General features: G+C 40.0%; 1 protein-coding gene across 4 annotated transcripts in view; it reads right to left on the minus strand.

The window, feature by feature from the left end:
• Positions 1-25,220, minus strand: part of epb41l4b (erythrocyte membrane protein band 4.1 like 4B) — a 399,237-nt gene that overhangs the window by 173,940 nt on the left and 200,077 nt on the right. For all 4 annotated transcript variants that reach the window (XM_087987177.1, XM_087987176.1, XM_043690060.2 and 1 more), the window contains exons 7-13: positions 14,520-14,640; positions 6,054-6,141; positions 5,878-5,966; positions 5,713-5,782; positions 3,688-3,857; positions 3,491-3,600; positions 2,287-2,317 (exon numbers count right to left, since the gene is read on the minus strand). In XM_087987177.1, coding sequence (XP_087843303.1) covers positions 2,287-2,317; positions 3,491-3,600; positions 3,688-3,857; positions 5,713-5,782; positions 5,878-5,966; positions 6,054-6,141; positions 14,520-14,640 — 679 coding nt within the window. The remainder of the gene's footprint in view (positions 1-2,286; positions 2,318-3,490; positions 3,601-3,687; positions 3,858-5,712; positions 5,783-5,877; positions 5,967-6,053; positions 6,142-14,519; positions 14,641-25,220) is intronic.

The following is a 25,220-nucleotide window of genomic DNA, read 5'->3' on the forward strand; positions in this document are numbered from 1 at the left end:
ATGAGAACACCCAAATCTCTTTGAACAAAAAAATTTAAAAGTTTCAAGCCTATAAAAAAAATAAACTATACTTCTATTCTTCTCAGCAAAGTGAATAGCCGGATTGCCCTGAACATTATACTCCATCTGTCTCCTGTTTTCCACTAACCTAAGCTGCTGGATCACTTTGCAAACTCTGTTTACACTCCTCCCAACTTACTGTCTCACCTAACTTTGTATTGATGTGGTGGTGCCAGTGTTGGACAGGGATGGGCAAAGTCAGAAGTCACACGACACCAGGTTATAGTCTAACAGGTTTATAGAGTCATAGAGATGTACAGCATGAAAACAGACCCTTCGGTCCAACCCGTCCATGCTGACCAGATATCCCAACCAATCTCGTCCCACCTGCCAGCACCCAGCCCACATCCCTCCAAACGCTGAATAGGAAGGGTTAGGAGGAATGTGGGCAGGGTGCTGGCAGTTGGGACTAGATTGGTTGGGATATCTGGTCGGCATGGACGGGTTGGACCGAAGGGTCTATTTCCATGCTATACATCTCTATGACTCTATATACCCATCCAAATGCCTTTCAAATGTTGCAATTGTACCAGCCTCCACCACTTCCTCTGGCAGCTCATTCCATACACGTACCACCCTCTGCATGAAAAAGTTGTCCCTTAGGTCTCTTTTATATCTTTCCCCGCTCACCCTAACTTATGCCCTCTAGTTCTGGACTCCCCAACTCCAGGGAAAAGACTTGATCTATTTATCCTATCCATGCCCCTCATGATTTTGTAAACCTCTATAAGGTCACCCCTCAGCCTCTGATGCTCCAGGGAAAACAGCCCCAGCCTGTTCAGCCTCTCCCTATAGCTCAAATCCTCCAACCCTGGCAACATGCTTGTAAATCTGTTCTGAACCCTTTCAAGTTTCACAACATCTTTCCGATAGGAAGGAGACCACAATTGCGTGCAATATTCCAAATGTGGCCTAACCAATGTCTTGCACAGCTGCAATGACCTCCCAACTCCTGTACTCAATACGCTGACCAATAAAAGAAAGCATATTAAACGCCTTATTCACTATCCTATCTACCTGCAACTCCACTTTCAAGGAGCTATGAACCTGCACTTCAAGGTCTCTTTGTTCAGCAACATTCACTAGGACCTTACCATTAAGTGTATAGGTCCTGCTAAGATTTGCTTTCCCAAAATGCAGCACCTCACATTTATCCAAAGTAAACTCCATCTGCCACTTGTTGGCCCATTGGCCCATCTGATCAAGATCCTGTTGTCATCTGAGGTAACCTTCTTCTCTGTCCACTATACCTCCAATTTTGCTGTCATCTGCAAACTTACTAACTGTACCTCTTATGTTCGCATCCAAATCATTTATGTAAATGACAAAAAAATAGAGGACCCAGCACCGACCCTTGTGGCACTTCACTGGTCACAGGCCTCCAGTCTGAAAAAACAGCACTCCACCACTACCCTCTGTCTTCGACTTTTGAGCCAATTCTGTATCCAAATGGCTAGTTCTCCCTTGATTCTGTGAGATTTAACCTTGCTAACCAATCTCCCATGGGGAACCTTGTCGAATGCCTTACTGAAGTCCATATAGATCACAGCCACCGCTCTGCCCTCATCAATCCTCTTTGTTATTTCTTCTAAAAACTCAATCAAGTTTGTGAGACATGACTTCCCACGCACAAAGCCATGTTGATTATCCCTAATCAGTCCTTGCCTTTGCAAATACATGTACATCCTGTCCCTCAGGATTCCCTCCAACAACTTGCCCACCACCGAGGTCAGGCTCATTCATCTATAGTTCCCTGACTTGTCCTTACCACCCTTCTTACAGTGGCACCACATTAGCCAACCTCTAGACTTCTGGCACCTCACCTGTGACTATCAATGAAATCTTAGCAAGAGACACAGCAATCAAGTTTATTTGAAATCACAAGCTTTCGGAGCACTGCTCCTTCGTCAGGTGACTTCTGACTTTAACTTGTATTGGCAGCAATAATCCCTAACTATAAATACACCAGGAAATCTTTGCAAGTTGTGTGCTAATTCTATTTAATTCCACATAGAGTTATGTCCTAAAATGTTTTCAGATGCATGCAATAATTGATCATTCCAATTTAATTTTTGTTTGCTTTTTATCTCTCAAAATGCATAAATAATTTAAAACTTCTGCAAATTATAAATAGTTACTGCAAAATGATACTAATCTGTCCAGAGTTAATAGCATCTGGCAATCATTCATGCAACTTAACCATAAAGAAGAAAAAGTAATTCAAACCTGGGGTGTCCATATTTCATGGCACTTGGACCTGTAAAGATAAACAAATTATTGCACTTAACAGGCTTCTCTTCTTCCTCAACATGTAATTTCAGAAGAAGAATGTTTAAACAACAGTGAAACAAACTCAGTTTGTTTCTTGTTTCTGCAGCATATTCTTACATAAAATCTTTCAGTGATAAAACTATATTTTATTAAGACTTCATGTAGGCATTAACACAAACAATGTTCCTACATTGAAAATCTGTCTGATTGACATTTTATTTAAACAGAAAAAATACATAAATGATACAAAGAATTTCTTGCTTTCCATTTACACCAAAGAAATCAACACCAAGTTTCATATGCTCAGCACCATCAGCAAAACCTTGTGAGAAACAATGATAACTCTGCATGGTGTCCAAGTTTAGCAAGTGTTAAAACATCAATAATCAGCTAAAGGTGAGTAATTGGGCAGTGAATTAGATACTGCCCCATTATGCCTACTTCCTTAATTTAATGAGACAAGGTGATGGGAAAAATGTCTCCACTCAAGATCGCTATGATTATTTAGTATATTTACTCATCAGGTGCTTACACTACATAATACTAATTCAACCCACAATGTGTTTTGAGTAGGATACTTACAATTGACAGATGAACGAAAGAGACACCAAATGCTATTTCAAATGATTATTTATGGACACTTCACAGGGCCTGAAACCATCACATATTGCTACCTGCACAGGTCTCTTTGCTAATATTGCAAGTTGTGCAGATAGTGACCAGTTCCAGGGGAACGGATATAAGCTTTTGTAGTTATACTAGAACACATTTCCCACCAAATATATGTTGGGGATGAAGCCAGGTAAGAAAACTGGTGTGGAAAAGAAAAAATAGTCCTTCCCTTTACAAAGAAAGTAGTCTCAATCCAATTCTAAGCAGGCATAGACAAAGTTTATAACAACTTCCAGTTAAATATTAATTCGAAATTTTACTTCCTAACCACAAGAAATAGGAAACAGAAAGTTAACATAATGGAGCATGTGGGAACCTCAAGTGAGACTAAACTTGAAGTGTATTTTGGTAAATTTGTAGCTTTATGTAGTACATATCCACATGGGATTAAAGTAAGAAATAGCCAGTGCCAACAATGGTGTACTGGTAACACACATCAACTTGCTAGAAAAAAAGTTAGAAAAACTCTATAAGACACAAATAGTACCTTTAATCATGGAATGCCGTCGTGAAGGATAGCGTTTGCTAGGGCGCCTTTCAAATGTACTTGTACGACGCAATCTACTTTTATGTGTTGCTTCATATTCGGTTCGACCACTGGAATAAGTATTGGCATACAGTTACATAACTAGGATTTAAGCAGGCATAAATAATCAAAACACAATTAAATTGCAACAGCGATACCTGAATCTAAAGCGAGATCCCAGACGCATGAAATCTGATCGTCCCTCTTTAGTTTGAGTAGGAGCTCGTAGTCTGAAAAACGCATGATTCTCCACAGCACATCTCCACAAATGTTTACATGCTCTGGAATTATCTAATCGGAAAACAAATGTGTGCTCTTGCTCTCTACCCTTTGATTGAGGTGGAAAAATTGAGAGATGTTAAGAATGGCAATTTTTACGACAAACTGTTTCTAATAAATAAAATGCATTGGCCTGGAAATTGCAGTAAAAATAATAATGAGGCTAAAAGCAGTCTGTAATTAACATGTAAGTTAAATAGCAACTTCTTACAACTAAACACTGAAATCAGAAATTTGCTTGCTTACCCGGCCCATCAGAAGCTTTACTCCAAAGGTACCCCATGGAGAAACTTACTTAATTACATACATGGAATTCACCCAAGTACCTACTGGTTACTCCTAAACATACCAGGAAATGTTAAGGCTTTCCATTAAAAAAAACTTTCCATTTTAAAGTGTTATGGTAAGTTTTAATTCAAGCCAAACACCACCTCTGTACAATTGTAGGGTCGCATTCATTAAGATGGTAGTTTTCAGTGGCTTTTTTAGAAAAAATTGAACAGATTTTGTTTTAATTGTTCTTGAATCTCTCTCACAATCCCATCTTCTTTCTCCTCTTTGTACAGTATTTTGTTTCTGGTCATGATTTGGAATTGAATTAACATACTAATTTATATATCCTGGTTCAAACACTACGTTTCGTGGCAAGGATTCTTTAAGGAAATATTTAATTTATTGTACTGTTTAAAATCTCTAATTATTGAAACTTCAGTGCAAAAGTGCATAACTACCGGCAATTGTAATTGTGTGAACAACTACCTCACTGATCGTTGCTAACCACAAAATCTAGGCCATTAAAGCTGACAGATCCTTCTGAATATTATTTGTTGGTTTATTTGTGAAACTCTAATGCCAAAACTGCTCCCAGCAACTGAGCAATGAGATTATTTTCAGCCTATCAATAAAATTAGGATCTCATTCACAACAGCATGTAATTGTGACAATCAGTTTAGAAACAACATGAAGCAGTCTTGTAGGGTGTCATGGCTTATGATTTTGGATCATTTCTTCATACAATGCTTTTTGACTTTTGAAAGCAAAGTATATTCTCAAGCTTAAACAAAAGTACTGAGACAAAATTTAGTTGTTTTCGCTATAAGACCAAACAATAGTTTGTCTGGGTATTCAAAAAATACCTAACCACCTGTTATGTTCAAATGTCTTTCGATATCTATTTGTCAAAGGTAGAAGATACAGGCTGAGACAATAGAAAAAAATGCCTTTTGTTCAAAATGGAAAGGCTACAAAAGCAGTCAGGCATCAAAAGGAAGGTCAGTTGCAGGAATACGTAATTAGAAAGTGAGTTATATGCCAAACGAAGTAGTATAGGTTTTTTATTATTTTAGATTAAACATGTAATACAGATGAAAATAAGTGATCTGAGAATAGTTCTGTATCTTGACTTGACTTGAGGGGAATAAAGCACTTAGACTCAGACCTTGTTTAACCAAACATTCATTCATTCCAGCTACAGAGTGAGAAAAGAAATACATGTGTAGAAAATATACGCATCAAGTTCAGATCACAGAGGAGCAACTAGGTCCAGGGTAGTGGACAGGTAGTCCAGGGGTAACCCACATCCCGAATGAAGTTTCAAAACAGCAACACTGAACCCAAGGCTGCACTGGTATAGAACTTAATTTGTACAAAGTACAAATATGCAACAAGAATTTGGTATCTTCAGATCCATAACTGAAAGACCAACTTTGTGTGGTAGGCTATTGACTCTGAAAATGAACTTCAGCCCTTGAAAATCTTCAGTTCTTCTGTACATTAGCAGAAGGCAGCATTAATCTGGACTGGATTCAACAAAGTCAGAACCAGAAGTAACAGTGGTCTTCTAGTGTATTGCCCCAACCTGATTCCTGCATCTGCCTGAGATACCCAGAAGATGTGCTACTTACTTGTTCATCATCCTCCACAACAACAAGTGTTAATTTGTTTTTTTTGAAATCGAGCTGCGTAATTTTCGGCCTGAATGATATAAAGAAGGTGGTCAGAGAACATAAACAATTTGTTAGTGTTTTGTTTTTCAAATACTAAAATGTGATAAAAATAACATGCTTTACCAAAAGAATAGGCCTATTTTGTTTGATCCTTCAAAGATTAGTATGCCTGTTGGTGTCAAGCCAAGGGAATATTCATAGCCATCTCTTCCCTAGGAAAGACAGAAGAGGTGTGTTAAGACAATCCACAAATAAATAAAAATACTTTATTTTTAAAAAAAGACTCTTTTTAAGATTACCTTGACAGTATGCATGTCCACACCATACATTTCTAGCCATTTAGCTTTGTTCAAGTAACAGAGTTCTGCCTGTGCTGGGCTTTTCCCCCTATGAAAATAGGAAAATTAAATCAGTAACAATACCCATGTTTGATCAATGAACAATCACTACTCTTGCCATAATGGAAAAAGTTAAACTTTTAGTACTGTTTCTGGATGCTTCATCCTGAAACATACACATTTATCATGAGCCACTGCATAGCGTTAAGCAAAATTTGTTCTGTTTTTCTATAGTTGTTCTGTTTTATATTTGTAATGTCTCATACTTTCCATCAGGATCCCAGTGCCACATTTGATTGGAAATTTCCATCATTCATTCAGTGGAAACTCACGCAACAGGGAAGACAAGATAGATCGAAGTCTTAGAACATTTGAATAGTCACTTGATTACAAGCACCACATATGAGCCCTAGTTTATAGCTAGTGGTTATATATAGTTATTAATGCCAGCTTTGGCTCACTCCTGCAAATGTCTAGTTTTCATTAGAAATAAGGTTAAAAATCACACAACACCAGGTTATAGTCCAACAGGTTTAATTGGAAGCACTAGCTTTCGGAGCGCTGCTTCTTCATCAAGTGGTTGTGGAGGACACAATTGTAAGACACAGAATTAACAGCAAAAGTTTACAGTGTATGTAACTGAAATTATACATTGAAAAATATCTTGATTGTTTGTTGAGTTTCTCATCTGTTCAAATGACCATGATAGCTTCACTTCCTTCATACGTAAATCACAAAACTTTTTTTTAAAAGTTACATTCTCAGGTTAACTGTAAGAATTGATGTCAGCCAGATAAGATGTTAAAATGTTGAAGGTGTTAGCCCCCTGTGTTCCCTGTCTGTGCCATAATGTTTAGATTGATTCTAATCTAAAAAGTGAGTTAACAGAGTCTTCCATGGATTCATGCAGTTTTTGAGCAAAGTACAAATTCATCTCACAAACGTATGTGTGCGTGTGTGTCTGTGTCTCTGTTTGTCTGGGATGGCGGGTTCGGAGTGTGTGTGTGTGTGTGTGTGTGTGTGTGTGTGTGTGTGTGTGTGTGTGCAAAGTGTTGAAGTCTGTGAGAGGATGCATGTGGGAATGTGTGTGTCTGTAAGAGTGTGTGTGCGCGTGCGTCTGGGGTGGGGGGTTGTGAGTGTCTGTGAGAGAGTGTATATGTGTGTATGTGAGTGTAAAGTGGTGTAGGTCTGTGGGAGGATGCATGTGGGAGTGTGTGTGACTGTAGGAGTGTGTGTGACTGTCTGTGTGCGTGTCTGTGTATACATATGTGTGTGTGCGTATTTGTGTCGGTGTGCGTGTGCGTGCGTGCGTGTGTGTGCGTGCGCGTGTGTGTAGTGCAATGATGGTCACCTGTAGTGTGACATGAACCCAAGGTCCCCATTGAGGCCCTCTCTATGGGTACGGAATTTAGCTATCAGCCTCTGCTTGGACACTTTTCGCTGCTGCTGCCTGTCCTGAAGTCCACCTTGGAGGATGGTCACCCGAAGGTCCGAGGTCGAATGTTGGTCATTCTAAAAGATGAGAGACTCAACAAATAATTAAAGTGCTTTTCAATGTATAATTTCAGTTACATCACACTGTAAACTTTTGCTATGAATTCTGTGTCTTACAATTGTGTACTCCACAACCACCTGATGGAGGAGCAGCGCTCCGAAAGCCAGTGTTTCCAATTAAACCTTGTGGACTATAACCTGGTGTTGTGTGATTTTTAACTTTGTACACCCCAGTCCAACACCGGCATCTCTAAATCACCATTAGAAATAGTTACCAAGTTTTCAACCCAAAATGACAGTCTCTGAAGAAGATGGTAACAAGAACCATGAGAAGATGCATCTTGGATTTTGAGACAGATAATATGACTGCATCTTCAAAAACATAGTTCATCATGGGAAGGTCATTATGTTTGGCAACAGTAAGAGGTTGTGTGTCATTACAACAGTTTCGACGTATGTAGTGCCTTTAAAGTCATAAAGCATCCTTTTCAACAGGAGTATAATTGAACAACATCTGATACTAAGCTACAGAAAGGGATATTAATGCGGATGAGCTCAACTTTGGTAAAGGAAATTTCAAGAAGTGACTAAAGAAGAAAGAGAGACAAAGGAACAGAGATTTAGGGAAAGAATTCCAGAGGTTAAGGTTTTCGTAACTAAAGGCAGAGCTATGAACGATGGAGCAAGGGAAACTGGGGATGCTCATGAGGTCAGACCTGGAGGACAACAGATATCTTGCAAGGTTATTGAGGGGAGAAGATGACAGAGATAGGGAGAGAAGCGACTGAGGAACGATTAAAAAAGGATAAGAATTTTACATTGATGCATTACTTACATTTGTTTTTAGAAAGCAATGAGCAGATAATGGATGGATGAAAGTAAGTGAGAGTTAGGATATTAAAAAGAAAAATATTGATTTCAATTTTTAAGTTAGATGTGGATGAAAAGAAATCCTCAATTTGCAGATGAATGCACTGGAAATCTGCTACTTCATAGTTAAACATTTTTGCTGCGCTCAGTATTATTTAAAGTTTAAAAAAAAAATTTTAATACGTACTTGGAAACTCAGTTTATACTATAACTCAACCACTTGCGGACTACGGGAAAAGGATTTCTATGAATTACAGTAAGACTATCATTTGTTCTCACAACAGATTATTGATAGAAATATTAACCCTGTTTTGCTCCATTTGTGCTGCCTGACTTGCCAATTATTTCTACCTTTCATTTCATTTTGTGCACTTTAATTATTAATGGTAATAAATTTATGTTAAACTACTCATTTTGAAGATATACACAGCACCTATAACAGACTCAATCACATGGAACTGCTAGGCTATGACACTGTAATTATATAACTTTAACCTGGCTTGGATGAACCACTAACAAAAATAATTAGACTCATGTAAACACTTGCATTCAATGTTAGAACACAACAATATTCGAAGTTAAATGAAAGATTACATGCTCCAGCACTCCCCACACTGGATCATTTGTTGGTTAAACTTCAGATTTCTATTTCTGTGATTGGAAGCCTGCTCTCAGTGGAGTTCCATACAGCCCAGTGCTGAAGCCCTTTCATTTTGAGAAGTTATTTTATCTTAAATGTGGAAAGCAGGAGGATATCAACTGACTGGTCAGCTGGGCTGGGCAGAGCAGTGGCAAAGGGAATTCAACCTAGAAAGGTATAAAGTCATGGGAAGGATAACAAGGCAAGAAAGTACACTATCAAAGTTGGGACACTTGAAAGTACTGAAGATGCGAGGGCTCTTGGTGTGCATATCCAAAGATTCTTGAACATACCAGGGCTGGTAGATAGGGTGGTTAAGGTGGCACATGAGATACATGCCTTCATTTGTGTAGGCACAGAATACAAGTAGTAATAGCAGCACATTTGGAAAATCATAATCTAATCAAGCAAAGTCACAAATTAATAAAAGGAAAATAGTGCCTGACTAACTTATTAGGGGTTTTTGAGAAAGTCTTAACCAGATTGGATAGAAGGGAACCGTAAATTTGAACTTCCAGAAGGCATTCAACAAAGTATCTCACAAAAAGTTAAGTCATAAAGTATGGGCCCTTGGTGCTAGAAGTAGCATATTGACATGGATAGAGAATTGGTTAGCGGGCAGGGAACAGTGAGTTGGGACAAAGAGATTTTTTCAGGTTGGTGGCCTGTGGCAGTGGGTTTCCAGAGGGATCAGTATTGGGACTGCAACTGTTTATAATGTATATTAATGACTTGGAGGAAAGAGTCAAATATACTCTAACCGAATTTGTAGATGACAAAAGTAGGTGGAAATGCAAGCTAAGAGACAGATATATTGATATTAATTTGGGAAAATGTGACATTGTTCATTTGGAAAGACGAACAAAAGAAGAGTGTTAAATAAATGGAAAAAAAACTGCAGACAGCTGCAACACAAAGGGACTTGGGGCACCTGTGCACCAAACAGAAAGCTACTGCACAGGTGCAGCAGATAATCAGTAAGGTTGAATGTTAACCCTTGTTTCAAGGGGGTTGGAACATAAGAGAGGAAAGTCTTACTTCAACTGGACATCTGGAGTGCTGAGAGCAGTTTTGGTCCCTTTATCTAAAAAGCTATTACCACATCAAAAGCAATTCAGTAAAGGTTCACTAGGATGATTTCCAGTAAAAAGGAATTGTCTTTGGAACAATAACTAATAAGTTGAGACTCTACTCACTGGAGTTTAGAAGAATTAGAGGTGGCCTCATTTAGACATATAGGATTCTTAAAGGGCTTGTCAGGGTAAACATTGAGAAGATGTTTCCCCTTATGGGAGAACTTGGATAAGCAGGCACAGTCTCAGAATACAGAAAACCTGAGATGAGGAGGCATTTCGTCTCTCAGACGTTGATGTCTTTGGAACTCCTTGCCACAGACAGTTGTGGGGTTTAGTTGTGTATATTTAAGGCTGAGATGGATAGATTCTTGATGAGTTGGGGAATTGAGGGAAAAGGCAGAAAAGTGGTGATGAAGTGTGTCAGATCAACCATTATCTGATTGCGTGATGGAGCAGGCTCAAGGGGCTAAACATCCTACTCCTATTCCTATTTATGATCTTGAGAGCAATGAAATTATACTGAAATTGTACAAAACACAAATTAGGCCACAACTGGTGGATTGCAATTCTGGTCACCACATTGTAGGAAGGATCTAATTATACTAGAATGGGATGCAGAGGAGATTTATCAGGCTACTGCCTTGGCTGGAAGGTTTGAATGATAAGGAAAGACTGGATCGACTGGTGTTGTTTACCTTGAAGAAGTAAAGAATGAGAAGGCACCTGATGGGTGTGTTTATGATTATGAGGGTCATTGAAAGGGGGGGATGATAAGGTACTCTTTCCATTAGTAGAGAGCTCAAGGATTTAAAGAGGTAGAAGGCCAAGGAGAGAGTTGAAGAAAAGTTTTTCCACCGAAAAGGTGGCGAGAGTCTGGGACTCATAGCCTGAAAGGATAGTGGAGTCAGAAACTCTTATAACAGTTATGCAGTACTTAGACATTCACTTGCATTACCATATTGGGCTGAGAGTTGGAAAATGGGATTAGTGTAGTCAGATCTTTGTTGATTGGTATGCAAACAATGGGCTGAATGGCATTTTTGTGCTACAAATACCTATGAACATAAGTCTGATACTTGATGGTAATTTTCCAAATTTTTCAAAGAGTCTGAATTATTGCTGTCCTACTTCTTCGTAATCCTAATTTGAGATGAATTCATTTTTATTTTGTTGGAAGGATAATTAATCTTCTCTTAAAGTACAAATTACTGATTTATCAATTTCACACTGGTACTTTTAAAAAGTTATGGAAATTACTGCTTTTGCATTATGTCTGATGAAAATTCTTGATGAGTTGGGGAATTGAGGGAAAAGGCAGAAAAGTGGTGATGAAGTGTGTCAGATCAACCATTATCTGATTCATCAGCATAGTTTTTAGTATGAACACCCTAGTTGTGATCTTGTCTCTGTTACATACCTTGGAGTCAAATGAACACTTTGGTGATTCATCTGCATTGCCAAGTGTATCTCCAAAGTATTTCACAAAGTTTAGCTTAATTAACTTCTAAACAAATTACTATCTTATGACCTCTCACCATATGTTCGTAGTTACTTAGTTTTCTCACAACTACTCTGTACTTCCCATGTCATCTTCTGATTCTCTCCATTAACTCATCTGCCTGATGTTTGTTCACTCTCTGAATCTTATGTTTTTAAAATTCATTCATGGGATACGGGCACCGCTGGCTGGGCCATCATTTATTGCACATGCCTGCAGGCCGTGTGCTATGAGTAGGCCCACGATGCCATTAGGGAAGGAGCTCCAGCATTTGAGCCAGTGAGGGAGTGTCAAAAAAATGTCAAGTCAGGACACAACGTCCAATTATCATCTAGAGTGAAGGACATAGGCAACAAACCATATTGTCAATAACCATAAGGTCAAATATTTAAGTCTTTTGAAATGGAATTTCTGGTAAAGGAAATGACATTTGCAAGTTCAACAAAGGGGAAATTGATAAACCAAGAAATTAAAGACAATGAACATTGATAACCATTTCAGTGCATAATTATTACAGCAGCCACTGTAGTTTAGTACTAAAAAGTGTTGCTCTGCCAAAGGTGCATCTTTCAAAGGCAAAATTAGTCAAGTATTTATCTTGCCTGTTAGTTCAATGCAAAGGTCCCATAGCATTATTTTGAAGAAAAGAGGAGTTCTCCAAGATGCTCTGCTTAATGTTTATCTATCAACTAGTATCACTAAAACATTATCTTGTTTTACTACATGTCAACATTGCTTTACATAATTTGATGTGTTTGTTACATTATAACTTCAAAAATATTTCATTAACTGAAATGAAATTTGGGGAATTAGATAAATGCAAGTCATTCTTTTCATTAGATAATCAGCATGAATTTGTAAAGAACAAGCCATGTTTAATTGACTTAACTATGTTTTGAGGAGTCTGTGCGCGAATATAGGAAATGTGGTGAATGTTCCATTTCTAAATTTTCAGAAAGTTTGTTGACCACTCATGTCAGGCACATTACAAAGACCAAGGATATGGCATTAAAAACGATGCAACTGTTGCAGTCCCAGTTATAGAGTCATGGAAATATACAGCACGGAAACAGACATAGAACATTACAGCGCAGTACAGGTCTTTCAGCCCTTGATGTTGCGCTGAAGCCCATCTAACCTACACTATTCCATTCTCGCCCATATGTCTATCCAATAACCATGGAAATGCCCATAAAGTTGGCAAGTCTACAACTGTTGCACTTTTCCATCAACACATTTTCAACTCTACAACTGTTGCAGGCAGTGCATTCCATGCCCCTACTACACTTTGAGTAAAGAAACAACCTCTGACATCTGTCCAACATCTATCACCCCTCAATTTGAAGCTACGCCCCTTCGTACTAGCCATCACCATCCGTGGAAAAAGGTTCTCATGTCCACTCGATCTAACCCTCTGACTAATTCTCAACCTTCTTGTCTCCAACAAAAACAGCCTCAAGTCCCTCAACCTTTCCTCGTAAGACCTTCCCTCCATACCAGGCAACATCCGAGTAAATCTCCGCTGAACCCTTTCCAAAGCTTCCACATCCTTCCTTTAATGCGGTGACCAGAACTGCGCACAATACTCCAAGTGCGACCACACCAGAGTTTTGTAGAGCTGCAGCATGACCTCCTGGTTCCAAAACCCGATCCCCCTACCAATAAACTCAATCCCCCTAACACACCGTAAGTCTTTTTAATAGCCCTATCAACCTGAGTGGCAAATTTGAGGGATCTATGTACATGGACACTAAGATCTCTCTGCTCATCTACACTACCAAGAATCTTACCATTCACCCAGTATTCTGCATTCCTGCTGGACCCTTTAGTCCAACTTATCCATGCCGACCAAATACTCTAAATTAATTTAGTCCCATTTGCCAGCATTTGATCCATACCCATCTAAATCCTTCCTATTCATATACCCATCCAGATGCCTTTTAAATGTTGTAATTGTACCAGCATCCACCACTTCCTCTGGCAGCTCATTCCATACACACACTACCCTCTGCATGAAAAAGTTGCCCCTTAGGTCCCTTTTCAATTTTTCCTCTCTCACCTCAAACCTATGCCCTCTAGTTTGGACTCCCCACACTGGGGGAAAAGACCTTGTCTATTCACCCTATCCATGCCCCTCAAGATTTTATAAACCTCTATGTCACCCCTGAACCGCTGACGCTCCAGCGAAAACAGCCCCAGCCTGTTCAGCCTCTCCCTAAAGCTCAAACCCTCCAACCCTACCAACATGCTCACAGATCTTTTCTGAACCCTTTCAAGTTTCACAACATCCTTCTTATAGCAGGGAGAAAAGAATTGCACACACCACTGTGGCCTAACCAACTTCCTGTAGTACAGCCACACCAGGACCTCCCAATTCAGAGACTCAATGCACTGATCAATAAAGGCAAGCATACCAAATGCCTTATTCACAATCATGCTTGTGACTCCACTTTCAAGGAGTTATGAACTTGCTCTCCAAGGTCTCTTTGTTCAAAAACACTCCCCAAATCATGCCCTGATTTCCTTTTCCAAGATGCAGCCCTTCACATTTATCCAAATTAAACTCCATCTGCCAATCCTTGGCCCATTGGCCCATCTGATCAAGATCCCATTGTAATTTGAGGTAACCTTCTTTGCTGTCCACTACACCTCCAATTTCAGCATCATCTGCAAACTTACTAACCGTACCTCCTGTGTTCACATCCAAGTCTTTTATATAAATGTCAAAAAGCAGTTGCTACATGTTAAGTCGTGTTCTCTCCAACTATCATGAAACTACAGGAAAATAGATATTTAAGATCTGAAATAATGTCTCCTAAAAGTTCAACTATGTTAGTTCAGAAACTTACCTGCAATCCTTCCACCGTGCAAAAATATCTATCTCCATGTCCTCAGTTTGATTAGGATTAAACCGGAATTCTGACACCAGTTCTGGAGAATGTTCCAGAGGTTCACAGTCCCCAAGCTCCGCTAAATACAAAAAAAATTATTGAGCATTCAAAATCATTGGGCGTATAAACAAAAGCTACATGATCGGCATTACAGTAAAGTGATGGATAAATAGATTAGATTAGATTAGGTTACAGTGTGGAAAATAGTTTAATGTTAAAGGACCTAGAGACATAGTTTCATCAAACAGATCTCTCTGATCACAAAACTAAATCACATTCATTAGGCATTAATTTTCTAAGTGGAAAAATATAGTCTTTGTATCACTCAAAAAATTACAGGTGTTAGCTCTGCTGTTCAGGGTTGGAATTTAAATTCTGAGTAAAATTTGTACTATACCAGTATGAGGCAATAACTATCTTCAACAGGACAGAATTTGTCTGTCTGTCTACCTGTACTACATTATAGTCACAGAATCACCCATTACCATCATTCTGGGAGTCACCATTGGCCAGAAATTGAACTGGAACAGCTACACAATGAGGTGGCCAAAGGATAGGAAGTCATTGGCAAGTAATTCAATTCCTGCCATCCCAAAGCCCATCCACCAAATACAACAAACAAGTCAGGAATGTGAGGGAATATTCAAAAGGTTTGACACAATCCAAGACAAAGCAGCCCACTTGGTTAGCACCCCATCCATCGCCATCAGCATTCTCTCCCTTCACTAGTGCTTAATGGCAGGGTATACCATATACAATATGCACTACAACAACTCACCTCCAGCACCTTTCAAACTCGCAACCTCTAATATCTAGGACTAGGGCAGCATTTACACTGGAATACCATCACCTGCAAGTTCAAAATTAAGACATATGCCACCCAGCCCTGGAACTATATGGTCTTCTGTTCATTGTCACTACATAAAAATCAGCAGTTCAAGGCAGCGGTTCATCACCACCTTCGCAAGGTAACTTAGGAACTGATCATAAATATTTGCCCAGCTAGACATGTCCAAATCCCAAGAGCTAGTAATATATTTTTAAAAATATATTACTTCTTAGTTTCCCAGAAGTTCGCTTTTGCTTTGGTGTTGCAGCCTCTCATGAATTACAAGCAGAATAAGTTTAGACTGAAAAGATTGTACTTGCTTTGCATTCATGCATTTTTACTATTTTCATATTTTCAGGCTTGGATCCAATCAGAATCCAAAATGAAGAATTGTTGACACTTTTCCTGCCTTCTCTTATTTCCTCAGACAATACACACACTTCACACCCATTTCTGTCTCTGCCTCTGCCCCCAGACCTGCATTCACTCAGTAGTTCTTTTAAATGATGGTTTAATTTTGAGAATAAGCCTTCAGGGTGTAACCACCTTTGTTTCCTGATATGCTCCTAATGAGGTATTTTGGAACATCCCTATTTCCCTAGGTTTCAGCATGACAGTAACAATTGCCTTTTCCTTGCAAATGCTGTGTACTCAGATTCTACAGGTACCATTATCAATACACTGATTTAGAACTGTTCAAATACTGAGTGTTAGTGCTACTGAGTTACCCTTGGTGCTGGATACAGAAGCTCCCACCCAGAATTCATTCGGTGCCTTTGCCATAATCAGTGCTTCTTCCAAATGCTGTTCAACAAGGAGTATCAATACTTCAAGGGAAAGGTACAGTCGATGATAGCTAGCAGCGAATAGCATTCCCTCTCTATGTATGACTTGCTACAAGACTTCATGGTATTCAGAGTCACAGTGGAGAATTCAAAGGCAACTTTTCCCGATTGTGTATCGCTTGGCCCTCACCTCTGGTGGGTCTGTTCTGCTGGTTGGACAGGGAATAGCCAGGAATAGTGATGGTGCCACCTTGGAAATGGTCAACAGATTAAATCTCACAGGCAATTACTTTATACATTGTTGCTTTACTAGTCTGTGGAACTGCTCTTCCAATTCTGGGACAAGCCTCCAGACACTTGCATGGAGAGTTAAGTAGGACTGAACTGGGTTGGCTGGGTATTCTTCTCAGTGCCTCGTTTGATGCTCAGAACTTTGCCTGGTATCAATTCTCTGCTCATTCTCACCTACCACTGCCCATGCCTGTACATAGGAAGATGATTGTGGTTGTTGGAGGTCAATCATCTCTGCTCCAGGACATCTCTGCTGCAGTTCCTCATGGTAGTATCCTCAGTCCAACCATCTTCAGTTGCTTCATTAATAACCCTCCCTCCATCATAAGGTTCGAAGTGGGGATGTTAGCCAATGATTGCCTATCAGCACCATTTGAAACTCTTTGGCACTGAAGCAGTCTCAAATGCAGGACAAATGCAGGACAAATCTCCAGGTTTGGAGTGAAAAGTGGTAAGTACAACTCATGCCACACAAATACCAGGTTATGACCATTTCCAACAAAACCACCAATTGAAGCCCTCACTATCAACATCCCAGAAGTGATGCAAGGAACCCTGAGTCACCTTCACCTTCTGCCTCTCCAAAGCTCATTTACTATCCAAAAGGTACAAGTCAGGAGTGGACTGGAATGCTCCCCACATGCCTGGATAGCTGCAGCTCTCAACTCTCAAGAGGCTTGACACCATCCCAGTACAAAACAGCCTGCTTGATTGACATCACATCCATAAGCATCCAGTCTCTCCACCACCGAGCTCAGTACCAACAGTGTGTACAATCTATAAGATGCAGTGCAGAAATTCAAAAGATCCTTAGACAACTTCCAAACCCATGACCAACTTCATCTGGAAGGGCAAAAGCAGCAGATTCATGGCAATATCACCACCTGCAAGATTCCCTCCAAGCCACTTACCAATCTGACTTGGAAATAGATCACCGTTCCTGCATTGACACTGGATCTAAATATTGCATTTCTTTTCCTAAGAGCATTGTGTGTCAACTTACAATACAGGGCCTGTGGTTATTCAAGAAGGCAGCTCATTACCCCTCCTGAGGGTAACTAGTACCTGGCAATAAATGTTGGCCCAGCCAACATCACCCACATCTCACAAGTAAGTAAAATAATTCATATTCCCTTTAATGTTGTGTGGCACACACTACTAAATAGGATTAATTTTAATTATATCTAGCCACTCAAGACTGGCATTCATGAGGCACTGTGGGCCATTGGCAGCAACAGAACAGACAGAGAAATCTGGCACGAGTGTTAGAGTGAAGGCAGAAACAGTTGTGACCATCTTCAACCGAATTGCTGAAAGACAACTTAGCCTCCTCCAAATGTCCCCAGCATCATAGATATCAGCCTTCCGTTAACTCAATTAAATTCAGTCCATTTTAAATCAAAAAGGAATGGCTGAAGGCACTGGATACTGCAAAGTTATTGGTTCCAAAACTATTTCAGCAATGGGACTAAAGATTTGCATTCCAGCATGAGGGTCTGTCTCAAGCTGAGCAGTTCTAGTACAGTTCAAAATTCTCTATTTACCTAGCAATGGGGAAAATTGTCCACAAAATGCAGGACAAATCTGCCCCAACCAATTACCATCTTGTTAGCCTACACATAAACAAAGTATCAGCAATGGTGCTACCAAGTGGCGTCTATGTAAAGACCACATCTTTTTAATTTTATGTATTTTTGATTGTGGACTGAAATTAGAAAAGGACAATTTTAAAAACCACGGATTGTGGAAAAGATTCTGCATCTTTTTAAAAAACACATTAAATGACACTCATTGCAAATGCTCTTTACACTGCAACAAAAACAGAAACTGCAGGTGCTGGAGAAACTTAGCAGGTCTGGCAGCATCCTTAGTGAGAAAGCAGAGTCAACATTTCGGGTCCAGTGATCTTTTATCAGAACTAGTAGGAACTAGGAAAAGGTGGTAGATGTAGGGAGTTTGGGGAGGTGATGGGTGTAGAAATAAAGGAACATGTGATAGAGCAAAGAGAGAGAGAGAAAACACAGCAGTTAGGAAAACAAAGGGATGCATAATGGCATGTCAGAAAAGCTGATGATGGGGATCATAAATGGGTGAGAATGGTTTGGCTCTGCTGAAAGTGTGTCAACAGGCCTGGGGTGTAGAGATGGGTAAATCACAAGAGAGGCCCCAAAATAATTGTATCCTGGAGGCTGCAGGAACATCAAGCAGAAAGTGAGATGCTGCTCTTCCAGCTTACACTGAGCCTTGCTGGAGCATTGCAACAGGCCCAAGACAGAAATGTTGGCCAGGGAACATGGTGGTGCGTTGAAGTAGCAGGCAATTGGAAGCTTGGGGTTATTTTTATGGACAGAACGAAGGTGTTTGGCAAAGTGGTCACCCAGTCTAGCTTCATCTCCTTAAAGTAGAGGATACCACATTATCAGCAGCGAGAAAAAATAGACTATACTGAATGAAGTTGAGGTAAATCACTGTTTCATCTCGAGCCTTGAAGGAATCGGGAGGTATTGCACCTTAAAATCGGAAGGTGCTGTGGGTAATTGGCCCAGGGAATGGCGATCCATTATCAATGACAAAGGCCTTCTGCCTGACAGTAACTATGTCACTGAATTCCAGGTAACTGAATAGGTTGTGAATGTGCAAATTTGAAAAGAAGGCATCAGATCTCCAGAAAGGAAGGAGTTGACCTTCTCTTTCTGGTTAAAAACAGCTTAAAACTGAAGAAAGCCAGTTAATTTCTTGGACTAAAGAGTTGGACTCAAGAAGGGATGTGAGTGTGTCTTCCATTTATGTCAAACAGTGATTGATGGGGGCACTTTCAAGAAGCCCTAAAAAAAAAGGAGTCCATTGGAATGAGATGTAAAACTCTCCACTAGTTGGAATAATACCCATCACAAAGGAAGCTGGATGTCAATCATCTCAGCAACTGGACATCTCTGTAGAAGTTCCCCAGATGTTTGTTATAGGCTCAGACATATTTAAATGATTCATCAATGACCTTCCCTTCCATCATAAGGTCAGAAGTTTGAATGTTCACAGACAATTGCACAACATTTAGCACCATTTGCAATCCCTCAAATACTAAGCCACTCCTTGTCCCTTTGCATCAATTCTTAGAGATAATCAAGGCTTAGACTGAAAAGTAGCAACTAGCAAGTGTCAGGCAATGACTACTTCTAACAAGATAGAATCCAAGACCATCCTCATTATTCAATCACATTAAGATTTCCAAATCTCCTACTGACAACTTCCTGGACTTTAACAATGACCAGGAACTGAACCGTATCAGCCATATATTTACATACAGGTAGCACGCTGGCTCAGTGGTTAGCACTGCTGCCTCACAGGGTCAAGGACCCAGGCTCAATTCCAGCTTTGGGTGACTCTGTGGAGTTAACACATTCTTCCAATCTCTGCAGGGTTTCTGCCAAATGCTCTGGTTTCCTCCCACAGTCCAATGATGTGCAGGTTAGGTGGAATAGACATGCTAAACTGCCCCATTCTGTCCAAGGATGTGCAGGTTAGGTGGATCAGCCACACTAATTGCAGGGTTATGATGATGGCGGATAACTGGTATGGGTGGGACACTCTTCAAAGGATTGGTGCAGGACCGATAGGCTGAATGCCTTCTTTCTGCACTGCAGGGATTCTATGATATAAATACAGTGGCTATGAGAGCCAGGGATTCTACAGCAAGTAACTCACCTCCTGACTCTGAAAAGCCTGAAGAGGAGTGTGTAGTCTGTATGAGATGCATTGCAACATCATGAGAACCTTTTCTCCATGACAGATGTGTCTATGACCAGAGGGAATAAGTTTAAGGTGAGAAGTAAGTGGCTTCGAGTGATCAGAGGAAAGCCTGTCATAGAACCTATGAGCAGTCTTGTGATGTTGTCACAGCACTGCTGCAGTGTGGGCATAAATAGTGCAGTGTGGACAAAGTTAAGGAAATGGGAGAAACACTTGGAGCATTAACTCAAACCGTTTGATTGTCAGAAACATATACAGAGAAGCAGGTGGAACAGCCAATATGAGGCAGTATAGTTTATGCAATAATCTTTTAATAGTGACTCAGTAGGATTGGACACTACCGTATCTCGAAACACCACACAATGTAGTATCTAATCTTAACATGTAATAAATAGTGTCATTAAGTAGCCAAACTCTGAAGACAGTTTTCGACTTTGCCTTCTCCTGGGTCTGTCGATCTTGAACTCAAACAGACAGACACATAAAACTACACAACAAAACATGGTGACAGATGCTGTCACTACTTTGAAAATCATGGTAGTGGTTAAGATCAAGAAACAGACCTTAAATTATTTGGAGAGAACTTAAAACAATTTCTTCCAAAAACCTGTTGATACAGCTTTCAGACCAGGTGGCACACAGCTGAAAGCTGCTGTGAAGAATGAAATCTCTGAAAAAAAATTCCTGCAAAGAAACAAAACCAGAAAGTATTTACATCTCAACTAAGGCTTTTGAAGCTAGTAATTTTAGAAACATCCCTTTAAAAAAAATACTGAGTGTAGTTCTCACCAGCCCAAGAGATAAATTCAGATTGAACACCCATAAGAAAGTTTTGTTTCCTCCCAAAACAAACTAGACTAGAAAACAGAATTAGGACTTTTTACACAAATTCAGCAATTTCTAAACTATTTACTTCAAAAGTCATATTAAGTTTTAACATGAAATAAAAATTGGAGGTGCAGCGGACAGCGAAGAAGGTTACCTCAGATTACAACGGGATCTTGATCAGATGGGCCAATGGGATGAGGAGTAGCAGATGGAGTTTAATTTAGATAAATGCGAGCTGCTGCATTTTGGGAAAGCAAATCTTAGCAGACCTTGTACACTTAATGGAAAGATCCTGGGAGTGTCGCTGAATAAAGAGACCTTGGAGTGCAGATTCAAAGCTCCTTGAAAGTAGAGTCATAGGTAGATAGGTTAGTGAAGGTGGTGCTTGGTATACTTTCCTTTATTGGTCAGAATATTTTGTACAGGAGTTGGGAGGTCATTTTGCAGCTGTACAGGATATTGGTTAGGCCACATTTGGAACATTGAGTGCAATTCTGGTGTCCTTCCTATTGGAAAGATGTTGTGAAACTTGAAAGGGTTCAGAAAAGATTTACAAGGATGTTGCCAGGGTTGGAGGTTGAATAGGCTGGGGCTGTTTTCCCTGGAGTGTCGGCGGCTGAGGGGTGACCTTATAGAGGTTTGTAAAATCATGAGGGGCGTGGATAGGATAAATAGACAAGGTCTTTTCCCTGGAGTGGGGGAGTCCAGAACAAGAGGACATAGGTTTAGAGTGAGGGGGAGAAGCTATAAAAGCGACCTAAGGGGCGACGTTTTCACGCAGACAGTGATATGTATATGGAATGAGCTGCCAGAGGAAGTGGTGGAGGCTCATACAATTGTAACATTGAAAAGGCATCTGGATGGGTATATGAATAGGAAGGGTTTGGAGGGATATGGGCCAGATGCTGACAGGTCTGGGTTGGGATATCTATTCGGCATGGACGAGTTGGACCGAAGGGTCTGTTTCTGTGCTGTACATCTCTATGATTCTAGGTCCTCATCACTGGAGTCAGAGTTAAGTCAGAGAACCGCTTCAAGTAGAATTAAAAAGAAGCCCACAGTTTCAGACAATTCTTGACCTTTCCTTCTTCTTAACCAGAGTGTGTTTAACCCAAACTCAAGGATGTGGGCATAAAACCACATAACAAAAGAATGTGCATCTCAACTAACACTTCTAACATTCACTCTCTCCACCTTTAATGCACAGCGGTGTGTACTCTGTATGAGATGCATTGCAACAACATCAAGCGAACCTTTTCTTCATGGCAGATGTGTCAAGACTGGAGGGCATAACTTTAAGATGAGAAATAAATAGTTTAGGGGTGATTGTGGAAAACTTACTTCACCCAAAGGATGGCAAAAATGTGGAGTGTGCTGCCTGAGATGGTACTGGAGGTAGGTATCTTGCAATCTTTAAGTAGTATCTGGATAAGCACTTAAAATGCAAGGTCATAGCAGGCTGTGGACCAAGTGCTGGTAAATGGGATTAGTATAGTTGAAGTTTGTTGATCAGTTTAAGCATGATGGGTCAAAAAGCCTGTTTCCATGCTGTATGACTCTATAACTCCAAACTCACCAAGATTTCTTCAATAGCATCATCCAAATCCACAACCTCAACCATTTTAAATGCATTACAGGATAAAGGGAATACTACCATCAGCAAGTTCCCCTCCATGCCTGATTTGGAACTATATAGTCAATCCTTCACTGGTGCTCAGACAAAATCCTGGGATTCCCAGCGGCACCGTGGGTGCATTTCAGAATCAGAAGAAACAGAATCAGAATCCCTACAGTGTGAAAGCAGGCCCTTCAGCCCAACAAGTCTACACCGACACTCCTAAGAGCATCCCACCCAGACCCATTCCCCTATTACTCCACATTTACCCCTGACTAATGCACCTAGCCTGCACATCCCTGAAACTATGGATGACCTAACATGACCAATTCACCTAACCTGCACATCTTTGGATTGTGGGAGGAAACCCACACAGACACGGGGAGAATGTGCGGAGTTTGCACAGTCGCCCAAAGCTGGAATCGATCTCGGGTCCCTGGTGCTGGGAGGCAGCAGTGCCAACCACTGAGCCACTGTGCCGCATTTACATGGCTTGGACTGCTGCAGCTCACCATCACCTCCTCTAGGCCAATTATATTGTCATAACCAACACCACTGACATCTCGTGAATGAATAAGAGAAATAATATGGATAGATCACACCGGTTTTCCAATTTATAATAAACCAAAAATAATTCCTCCTAGATACAGTGCGATATCACACTGGTCAACAGGCTGAGCACTGTATAGACCAAAGATTTACATGAATGTTAACACATACCTGAAGAGAACCAGTTACCAGGGCAATATTTTTATTTCAAATCAGACAGTTTAGCATCATGGGAAATGCTTTTTTATTTCAATTCCACAGGGTCAATGCTTCCAAATCACCGGAAAGATTTAAGTAAGCTGAAGGCCACATTTCAGTTTTTGGTTATTGCTGTATAGTCAATTTTTTTTTTAAGTTTAGTCTCAGACCGAACATGGGCTATCTTTCTTTGGAAATGAGTCAATATCTTGACAATCCAAGCCCATATATACTCAAGGGCTAAAACTGAGCATTCATTACTTCCACGTGTCACCAGCAACATACACTATCACAATCTTTAATTTTAGAGATAAGCACATTCCTTATTCAACAAACTGCATTTATAAAACACCTTGCTTGCAGTGAAATAGTTCAGGGTGTTTCAAAGGAGCATTATTGAACAGAATTTAAGAGTGTCATATTACAAAAACTGAAAAAAAACAAGAATAAAGGTTCACAACAATTCCCCTTCTCAATCACATGAGGTCCAGCATATTAATACAAAAGTACACAATCTTAGCCTGTACCTTCTTAAGGCTCTCACTAACATAAAGAGCAGTGCATTGCCAATTTGATTATTTCCCTGAAGCATTCGAAAGCAGCTGCATGTATGGGCACAACAATAATGATGAGCCTTGACAAGATCTGACCTGTAGGGCTGAAGTAACTGCCCTTGACACTAGGCAGTATTTGACCAAGTGCGATATCAAGTTTCACCAAACTGAGGTCTGAGAGATAAGTCGAAAACCAGTGATTAAAGACAAGTCTGACACAAAGGTTTACAATTCCTCTGATAACAAAGTAGCCCATAGACCAACAGAACATAGATATCACCCAAATTTGGACTGACAAGTTTCAGAAAGTACTAAAATTAGCTTTGTTTTCTGTTTCTGTGCTAACTGAAACCAAAGCTATACCTCTCTTTCACATTTCCTTCAGGGAGCAACAAAACAAACACTTAATATCTCTCACTACCTTCAATGGAGACTGAACCAGCTTAACAGCTGGCATGAATTGTAACAACAGACACTCGAGATCTATATTAGAGTTCCCTGTGATAGTAAATTAAATTAGCTGGTGGATAATTTTTTTTAAAAAAGTAAGAGTACCTCATTAGAAAAACATGACTAAAGACAGTATATTCTAGATGCAGTCAGAAGGTTTGCGAAGAGATTTAAATTGAAAACACCTGTCCACACTGATTATTTGTGTCTACACAGCTGGCAGATGAGAAAAACTGTTGGCAAAATGCCCATCCTCTTCCTGAAGAAGGGCTTATGCCCGAAAAATCAATTCTCCTGTTCCTTGGATGCTGCCTGACCTGCTGCGCTTTTCCAGCAACACATTTTCAGCTCTGATCTCCAGCATCTGCAGTCCTCACTTTCTCCCCGGCAAAATGCCCATGTCAAACACTGATATTTAAAAGTAATTGCGAGACAGGAAAGGAAGAGAGCAAACTGAACAATTTTAGAGCTGTTAACAGTACTACTACAGCAAAACAATCACCATCCTGCAATGTAAAATTTGTATCATTCTCTACATTCAGAGCTGATTAGCTTTTCATTGAAATAATAATTAATGAAGAAATAAAGAACTGACTATCAAAAAAAATCCCACATTAACATCTGTATGATTTGTCAACTGAATTCTGGGAGGCAATCGGGTGGTCTGGGTTAGAAAATATTTCTGCTGGATCTAACAATATGCATGCCATCTTCTACAGGTAATTAGTGGACGAAACAAAACTGCACACTCTAAAATGAGCTTGGCATAAAGCAGACTTTCCACTATCCTTTAATGCTGCTTCATGAGAAAAC

Source organism: Chiloscyllium plagiosum, unplaced genomic scaffold, assembly GCF_037043375.1.
Source record: "Chiloscyllium plagiosum isolate Xiang-an unplaced genomic scaffold, Cpla_swu_hap1 HiC_scaffold_5, whole genome shotgun sequence".
NCBI lineage: Eukaryota > Metazoa > Chordata > Chondrichthyes > Orectolobiformes > Hemiscylliidae > Chiloscyllium > Chiloscyllium plagiosum.